The 9,683-nt window shown below is 47.4% G+C and overlaps 1 protein-coding gene across 1 annotated transcript; it reads left to right on the top strand.

Annotated features, from left to right (window-relative positions):
* The first annotated feature begins 481 nt into the window (after positions 1 to 481).
* On the top strand, positions 482 to 8,896 carry LOC139590055 (retinol dehydrogenase 12-like). The gene is made up of 7 exons (XM_071427115.1): positions 482 to 632; positions 1,252 to 1,370; positions 2,168 to 2,323; positions 2,607 to 2,711; positions 3,180 to 3,389; positions 5,218 to 5,407; positions 7,311 to 8,896. Exons 1-7 carry the CDS (start codon positions 553 to 555, stop codon positions 7,411 to 7,413), a joined length of 963 nt encoding a protein of 320 aa, XP_071283216.1. The 5' UTR covers positions 482 to 552; the 3' UTR covers positions 7,414 to 8,896.
* The last annotated feature ends 787 nt before the right edge of the window (positions 8,897 to 9,683 follow it).

Below are 9,683 nucleotides of genomic sequence, written 5' to 3'. Positions count from 1 at the left end.
GGCCGCCTCGCGCACTGCCTGCTGGGAGCTGTAGTCCCGGCGACGCGGCCATGCCGGCCCCGCGCGGGGGCGCTCGTCCGCCGCCGCCACGGAGCGCCCTGGGCCGGCAGCCCCGATGCGACCCCGGGGCTCCCCGGTACCGGCGTGACCCGCCGCCGCCGCGCTGCTCCCAGGCCTAGGCGCTTGCCCACGTGTACATGGCTGCATGTCCCTTGCCAGGGTTAATGACATGAACCTCAGCGGGGAGTTGTAAAAATGTGTTTCAAACGCCACTGCCGACAGCCGCCGCTGCGCTGTGTCTACAGACATTTCTCGGCTCCTTAATTGAGGAGCGCGTTTCAGAATGTTTCGAGGGACCCAGATCGGAGTAAGAAGCAGGGGGCTGCTGGCACACCCGCAGGTACTCCCGGCGGGGGGGCGGCCCGGCAGTGGAGGTGTGGCGGTGCGGTTGTGGGCGAGGCCAAGGCGGGAGGGGCGGAGGCGGATCCAAAGGGGCGGGCGGAGGCTGCCGGGAGTCGTGCGCTGCCGGTGCGTGGGTAGCTGGCGGTAGCGATGCTCAACTGCTGGGAAGCCGTGCTGGGCGCCGCCGTCTCCGTCCCCGTCTTTCTTTTCGTGGCAGCGCCCTACATCAGGTGCGTCTTACCGTGCGCAACCCCTGCCCTTCGCGTATGTTCAGCCCCGCAGAGCGGCGCCCGTGTGTGTCTGTGTGCGTGTGGCGGGAGCGCGAACAGCGGGAATCCCGTTCTGCAGCCCGCGCTGGGGTCGGAGCTATTCCGGCCTGCCCAGCTCCAGCGCCCCGGTGACACTGCCACGCTGCGGGGCTCTCTCAGCCCCGACGCCGCCCGCCGCGTTCCCCGGGCTCCGTCCCGGCACCGGCGCGCTCACGGAGGCGCGGCAGGGGGCGGGGCCCACGTTCTCCTCAGGGCGCGGCGGCGCAGCCCATTGGCCGAAAGGCCCCGGGGCGCGCGGCAGCAGCCAATGGGAGCCGTGGCCCCACTTGACGCACGGACGGGGCGGGGCCCGGGGCGGGGCCGCGCTCGGGAAAGCGCGGGGGATTGGGGGGCGCGGTGCCGGTGTCCCGGTCGCGACAGGCTCGTGACCAGTCGCTTCAGGGGGGGCGCCCGTGACTCCCTGGGGCCGGGACGCAGCGGTGAGCCCGAGTGTTGATGCGAACCCCCAGGGCTCTGGGTGCTCAGCCCCGGACGGGGCCCGCTGAGGCGACAGAAGTGACTGGCGCCTCCCCTCTTGCAGGCGCTATGTCGCTGGAGGACGGTGTAAGTCGACAGCAAGGCTGGAGGGGAAGGTGGTGATAATCACAGGAGCCAACACAGGCATCGGGAAGGAAACCGCCAGAGACCTCGCACGAAGAGGCAAGTGCAGGCATCCCTCTGCAGCCGGAGCGGCTGTGCCTTGTGTCAGTAGCCCCTTTTCTGGACCTAAGGAAGACGTGTTGTAGGCTTATATTGAACTAAACTGGATTCCAGAGTTACTGCAAATGAGCCCAAGTGCTGTTCCTTCCGAGGCTGTAACCACTGAGGTGCGAGTTCCCAGTTCCTTAACTGTTTACATTGCTTGGACTCCAAAAAGTCAAAAAGTTCCTTGGGGAATGAAAATGTGTTGCAATGCAACTGATTTGAGAGGACTGGGGAAGTTCCTGGACTCTGCTTGTATGAAACTGGGAAATGCCATAGGTCCACCACTATGTGCTTTAGTTATATTTCAAGCTAATTTGATGTAAATGTTATTTGGCTAACTGGTAAGAAGATTAAACTACCTGTTCACAATCCATTTAGAAATTACTCTGGCTGGAATCCATCACCTTTATGTGCTCTTGGCTTGATGTTCCCATTATAGAGGCAGATAACAACCCTATCATACCATTGTTGTTGTATGCACTCCTGACCTGGGAGAACATGGACAGAGGCACGTTAAGATGTGCATTTGCCTGGTCTGAAATCATCTCTCAGCAGGACTGTAACTCACACTTGAGTGGGAAAGGCTTTGTCTCTTCCAGCCACCCTCCTGACTGATGCTAGTTCCCTAAAGAAACAATATCTTGTTTGTAATTGCTGGGCATGGTCAGCCTGCTTGTCGTAGCCTGGATCATCCAGCGTGCTCCAGTGATCTCAGTTCCTGTTCCTATTGTTCCTCCCTCCTCTCCTTGCAGGTGCAAGGGTAATTATTGCCTGCAGAGACACAGCAAAGGCAGAAGCTGCAGCCAGTGAAATCCGAGCTGAGACAGGGAACCAGGAAGTCATTGCGAAAAAACTGGACTTGGCTGATACTAAGTCTATCCGGGAGTTTGCTGAGAGATTTCTAGCAGGTACAGTCTCTAGATTCTTTTTTTTAGTGAGAATATTTTGCCAAGGACTGCTGTCTGTTCTTCTAACCATTGCCAAATCCCTGCCCTGCTTGTCTCTGTACCTCTTGGGTGCTGTGGTTCATAGTAGGGGCTGGTCAGATGCCAGGAGCTAGTTTGTGGTAGGAGATGTATCCTTTTTTTTAAGGTGATGTAGCTGCAAGTCAGACAGCAAGGGGTGACTTGTGCTACTTTCTTGTCTGCATTCTCTGTTCCCTTGTTTAAGGATGTCTGTTGTTTCTTACAGAGGAGAAGGAACTCCATATTCTCATTAATAATGCTGGGGTAATGTTATGCCCTTACTCCAAGACTGCTGATGGCTTTGAGATGCAGCTGGGAGTCAATCATCTTGGTAAGGCCTGTGGAAGCATGTTTGCACTCAATATGGAATCATAGAATCATCAAGTGGTTTGGGTTGGAATTGCCCTTAAAGATCAACTTCTAACATGGACATCTGTTGCAAAATGCCAAAGGAAAATCCTGCTGTCAGATTTTCTCTTCCTCATTCTTCCTTTTACAGAAAGGATGGAGGGCTAGAGTCGAGAGTTCTGGAGATGCAATGTGATGTATTTGTGTATCGTGGATACAGTTTAAATATCTGTATGTGTTACCTGGGACATTTTGAAATGTATGACAGCTCCAGCTTTTTGAAGATGAGGAGCAGAACTTGAAGGCCCCAGAAAAGTGTAGATGTTAATTCAGGGGAATTGATCAGAAATTTTCTTTTTGCTGGACTTGAAATGAGGGCAGCAGCAAGATACCACATATAAGCAAGCAGGGGAGCCCTTCCCAGAAGGATGACCTTTTGTCTCCCCCCTAGGTCACTTTCTCTTGACCTTCCTCTTGCTGGAGCGTCTGAAGCAGTGTGCCCCCGCCCGCATCGTGAACGTGTCCTCACTGGCTCACCACGGCGGGCGAATTCGCTTCCATGATCTGCATGGGGAGAAGAGCTACAATCGCGGCCTTGCCTACTGCCACAGCAAACTGGCCAACGTGCTCTTCACCCGGGAGCTGGCCAGGCGCCTGCAAGGCAAGTTCCAGAGGCAGGAAGGGTGTTTGTCTGCTTGGCTTTCTGAGCACTGTGAATGGGGAGAGTGGGTTGAAGAAAGGGCTGCAAATCGTCTATGCAGAAATTGGATGGTTTGAGGCAAATGTCACTGAGAGCTCTTTGCAGGAAGAAAATATCTCCTGTCTGTGGAACCAGGAGACTTACAACACAGATTGTCTTTAAAACAACAGGGTAGAGGAGTTTAGTAGGTTAGCATGTCTCATTTTTCTGTGGTGCTTGTCAAATACTAGCTGCATCCATGCAGACAGTTGTGGTATGTGGATGGAAGCTGGAAACAGAGCCACAGCTGCAGTCTACAGTAGAAAACCTAATGCACACTCAAGCTGCCTTAAAGGTTAATGGTCTGTAGAACAGCATAAGATTAGACAGTACCTTGTAAGTCACAACATCTGTCACAGTTGTGTCATTAAGTCCAGTTCATAAACTTAAGTAGTACTTATTTACTACAGAAGCAGTGTCTTCCCCAGGAAATTACTATTAAAGTCAAAAGAGGCAGGTGTTCTCCAAAGCCTGCTGGAAACTGCTACTGGTTTAGCACTCAGGCCCCCTAGCACTTTGTTTTGCAGAAGGCACATAGTGACTCCTGTATTTAGAAGGGAGCAGGGGATGCTCCAGTGCCATGGATGAATGATTTAAACTGCTTCAAGAATCACCATCAAAGGTATTATTAGCAAAAGTGTTTTTAACCTGATGTCATAAAAGGGTGACTTAACAAGTATGATGGCAAAGTCACTCTGTTACTTACATGGAAGACACATACAAAGGAAAACTGATTTAGAATTAAGTTAGAATGATTCATACTGGACTAGAAACACACTGTGTAAGGAAGACCCTCCTGTTGAATCACAAGGCTCAGCATGGTGCTTTTTGAACTCCTTAGGGAGCCTAGGTCCAGTTTGAGTTTCAGACTTGGACAATTTATTTGTAATGGAATTATCTATACAAAGTTTATAATAATCATTATTGAGTAGCTACATGGACTAGTAATGTTTCCTCAGTATTAATTCAGCAATCAGTCACTTACCAAGGATTTGTTGCAAGCAAAGGGCCTCTCTGCCTTGCTTAAGGAAGGCTCTCAGTCTCAGGTAGGAAATCTCAAACCTTGAGAGGCATCTCTGCTCCAGGGGTGTTACCTGCTGTGCAGTCCAGTTGCAGCTTGAGCTGAGGTTCAGCTGGGCTCATCCAAAGGTTTGCTGTTGGTAAAAGGTCTCTGCCTTGAGGAGCAGCCTTGAGAGGTGAGCCAGCTCAAGGGCAGACTGTCACCCTGCAGTCAAATCTCCTAGCAGGGAGAGCTCAGAGAAGGTTTACTTAGGCTATAATATTTATGGAATGGAGTGGTTGGCTTGTAGTCAAATTACATACAGTGGGAAAGGTACACAAGACTCAGTGCATCCACAACCTTATTTGTTCCTGGATAGAAAAGTATTGGAAAAGCCATGTGCTACTTGTGTGAACTGCCTGATGGGTGTTCCAAATGCATGTGCACTGATACTCATTGGCCTCTGTGGATTTCCTAGAGGAGTTCTGGCCCGTTTACAGCTCACACCTTTACCTTCTTTGGAGCCTGTACCAAACTACTGCTGATTTGGCTAAGAGGTGAAGTGTATCCATCACATCCAGCATGCCGTAACTACAGAGGACTGCACTTACTCTCTGTATCAAAGGCTACTTAAAGGACTCCTCCTTTAAGTTATAGAATATCTACAGGTAGAATTGAGGAGTATATTACCCTTCTTTTAAAGACACTGATCCATGCAGATTTGTCCTGGACTACTTTATTTTGCCATAGGCACTAAAGTCACAGCAAACGCTCTCCATCCCGGGTCTGTCTATTCGGATCTGGTCCGGCACTCATTTGTAATGACCTGGATGTGGAAGATATTCTCTTTCTTCTTGAAGACACCTTGTGAAGGAGCTCAGACCAGTATCTACTGTGCAGTAGCTGAGGAGCTGGAGTCTGTGACAGGACAGTATTTCAGGTGGGTGCAAGCTGATGAAGTGACACTCTGTGGAAGGCAACTTGGTTGGCTGAGGAATATGGGACTTACTGTCATTGTTCATTATGAAGGGACCAGGTAAGAGGCTGTCTGGTAAGACTGAGGGTGACAAAGAGAGCATTACCCCTTTCAGGTCTGTTGCAATCATGTTAGAAGAAACACCCAATCTGTGCAACACTTCATACAATAGCATGTCCTTTAGTGCTAGAAATATTAATGTACTGAAAGTGCAGGAATGGCTGTCACATGCTCAGAGCTCTAATGCTGACCTGCCTAACACTTGGGAAAATCACTTTTCAGTAGAACTGTGTAGTTAATTAGGTCACTTCAGTCAATTCTGGGAAGACACTTCATTTCCCTTCGTAGTTTTACACCAGTGGAGCAGAAGGGCCTGTGCTCTCAGGGAGCTGGGAGAGCTGATGGAGCTGCAGAGACAGGTGAGATTTTCAGGTCTGGCATGTGACCAAATAACTTTATCCTCCAGTGTGATAGACCCACCAGCTGGGAGGGACTCTTGCTGGGCTGTTTGTCACACTGTCATGGAAATGGTCTTGTTTAGCTCCCATTACAAAACCTGTTATTTTTTTACTTCTTTGACTCATTCCAGAACTCTACATTGTTCTCCTTTTCCCATCACCAAAAACCACAGCCCAGAGCAGTTTCAAGTCATCATCATTCTATATTTGAAGACTGCTATTTGAACAGATTCCCACAGATATGTCTGCCAGCTTCCCACTGCATGTAGAGCACTGTAACAATACCAGTTTTTGGGAACAAATATGAAAAGTTGTGGGGTTTTTTCCTCCTCCCTCACATGGATGCTGTTGGAGCCATTGTGTCTTTACAGAGCTTTCTTCTTGTGATTTGTGACCAGATTAGTCTCTGTAATGACATCATTGCCTGATCTTCATTTAGGAGTTAGTACCATCTTAATCAGACCTGAATATATAAATAGACATCTTAAGTCTTTTCTGGCTGTCTGTCTTGGGATAAAAATGAAGCATTGATGTCCTGAAGTACAGAAAACTGGTAGAATTTAAACTCATTTAAAAAAAGGAGTTTTGGACCTGGTGGGAAATGAGAAGCTTCAATACTAATTCACAATTTACACTGGACTAGCCTAGAATCCTTTTCACTTTCCAGGCTATAGAGTATAAAACACAAGTGTAGACATTAAGAAAAAAATTTGCATGCCACAGTGAGACAGGTGGGAGTCCACCAGTCATTTCAGGCATATTAAAGACTCCATCTATAAACACTGAGCTGAATGGAAACCTTAGAAGATGCCCTTTCTTCTGTGCTCTTAAACTCCCAAGTTACTGCAGCATTACAGTTGAGAACACTGGACCTCTTTTCCAGACTGAATGCTTTCTGATTGGAGGAGCTGAGAAGAAAGGAGCACAGTTCAAATGATAATGGAAAGGGGGTAACCATACATGGTTATTACAGTGTTATTCTTGGGCATATAGTGGGATAAATAATTTAGAATGAAGGGCTGTTTTGAGTGACTTTTTTGCAGTGTATTTTTAGGAAATGTGCTCCTGAAGAGCTTGGTTGGAGCTTATGTGCCTTTTTAGTGGTATTAATGAGAATGCACACTAGTGAGGTTTCTTTAAAAGTTGAGACAACAGATAGAGCTACACTTGCTTGCCAGTTCTTGGTGCCATTGGGAGAGATTCTTCCTTGGCTAGTTGGAAAGAAATCTTTCTCATGGTGGCTTAGCACCAACACTTGCTCATTTGCTGGATAGCTCCCACCATTCTTTAACTAGTCTTGAATTAAGCTGATAGAGAGCAACTCCCTAATATTAACACAGATGTTTCAGTGTACTAATGTAGATGGAGATCTTAGACTTTAAAGAATTAGAAGAATGTTTTTCTTACAGTGATTGCCAGCCAGCGTACGTATCTCCACGTGGTCGGGATGATGAGACGGCAAAGAAGCTCTGGAGCGTGAGCTGTGAGCTCCTTGGCATCCAGTGGGACTGAGCTGCACCAAGAGCGTCCCTGGCTCGGCCCAGCAAAGCTTCTCCAGGGAACAGCACTGCTGAGAGACCTCAAGAGTACAACACTGATACTGCAGCTGCCCTAAGGATGGCTCTGCGGGCACAACATAATTCAAATTTCTGGAATATTACACTTAAAGGATTGAGATTTGTAAGCAATCAGTCCCTCTTCCTAGCTGGCGAATTAGAGCACCAATGCAGGGAACAACCTGCTTGTTATCTCACACAGCAGCTCGAGGCTGTGGTTCTCTGGCTTCAGAATAGAAAGGGAGGTTGCAGTATTAGGTTTAGATTATGAAGTAACAAGGCATTACTTTAAATAAAGTTTGGTTGTTTTTTTCCCTAACAGCAATAGTAATAAGGTAGGACTCTAAACTTATGAATTTAGTATGACTCTAAACTATGAGATTACTTTCAGTTCCTACCCTTTGAACTGGCAGAGCAAAAATACTTTGGGATATTAGATTTTCTGGAAAATTATGCAGTACTCTTTAGCACACAAAAACAGGTCCTGGCCTTTTTGTGCCAAGCATTAGGTAAAGTATTTTACATGGAATCACTTTCTCTGCATGCTCTGTAAGAAGCTGGACCCTAGCCACTGAGGTATTGTGGCCCTTAATACCCACTGATTGCAGTAGGTTTATTGGGGGTTGGCAAATCTTCTGAGAACCCAGGTTTTGGTACAGGTGACTAGGAGGTTAAAAGCTGCAGAAGGGCTGCAGCTGTGCACAGACAAGTTATTTAAAAAATCAGCATCTCTCTCATGAAGCATTGAACAAAGATGGTGTAAAAGTTGTCACAGTAAACCCCCCAGCTGCACTTTAAATGACTTTAGAACCTAGAAAATAGAGCAGAATGAACAAGGAACATCTCAACCATGTAAAAAAATATTAAACAACTTCAGCTGAGACTTTAGCTTTAAATGACACCAAACTTCCTAGAGCTAGATAGCTGAAGCAGGAGGCAGGACTATCTTGGTATTATGGTCAAGCTGGCTCCAGGACAGGAAGGTAAGACTTGCACAGAAATCCTTGTGTTTGTCTACCCAGCAGCTGCAGGGCAGGCAGTGCCTGGCTGCCAGCCAAGGCTGCCACCCTGCCCCTGCAGGACCACACAGCTTGCACTTCCACAAAGCAGCTGCCTCAGGCCACACAGCTCTGGGACTGCTCCCTTGGAAACCCAGTGCTATGTGAGTGCAAATTGCTGGAGTGCAATCCGTGATCAGAGATTATTTCTGAAAGAGTTAAGCAGTCAGAAACCAAGTGCCACAGCTCATAGGATTATCTTCTGCTTCTGAAAAAATGCCTGGAAGTTTTTGGACTTGCATATGAACCTGCCACTGTGACCAACTGCCAGTTTTGGAAAACCAATGCTAATTTTAATTCTTCCTGTCTGGATGCTGCCTATGCAGATGAGTCCTGTGCTACCTCTGAGCAATACTAAATAAAGCCATTTTCCTTTTACAACTGGACCCTGTATCTTCTTTCAGAAATGCTGAATCAGTTTACTTGGTGTTGCTGTTATCTGCACCTGCCTCACTAATGTAGAGAATTCAGTCCAGGTAGCATTTTAAAAAGTTCCTTTGTCTCTCCCTGTCACTCTACTTTTTTTCGCCCCTCCCTCTTTGTGCTGCATCCCAATGATGAAGCTAAATCCACAACTATAATGTAGCAGTAGAATGTTACCTACCACTGGAGCCTTGGCTTGCTTTCTGTGTGTCATTCTCTGATCTTGAAAGTGGCTTCAGGAGCAAGAGAAACCATTTCTTAAAAAAGCAGAAAAGCGTCTCTGGTGTTAATGTTTTTGCCCTTGCAGGTCAATAAATTTCTCAAAAAGTCTAATTGTAGATTTAACATTTAAGACATATTAAATAAACATTTCCATAGACATACATCCACTCTCTTTGACCTTGAGCAAGTAATTTATACTTCTCAGCTGATCTCTAAAAAATGAGGAAACTAAAGCTCATTTAGCTGTCTCAAAGGGAGGCCTGTAAGGGAGAGTTAGATTAACTTGCAAAGCTCCCTAAAGAGGATTACTGAGTACACGCATAAGGCTGAACTACCTAGGCTACCTAGCTGCTGGGGGGACTTCTAAAGATGTGACATTCCAGTCGAGCTAAATATTGAGGATACTCAGTAATATGTAAATTTGGCATGATACAACAATTACCCCCCTTCTAATTACTCCACTAAGCATAGCCAAAAGCAAAATGCAGGTCTAGAAAGAGAACCCTAGCTGTGCTGAAATAAA

Source organism: Agelaius tricolor, unplaced genomic scaffold, assembly GCF_023055355.1.
Source record: "Agelaius tricolor isolate 1412-34295 unplaced genomic scaffold, bAgeTri1.0.p SCAF_5, whole genome shotgun sequence".
Taxonomy (NCBI): domain Eukaryota; kingdom Metazoa; phylum Chordata; class Aves; order Passeriformes; family Icteridae; genus Agelaius; species Agelaius tricolor.
This window is presented reverse-complemented; position numbering and strand designations above follow the sequence as displayed.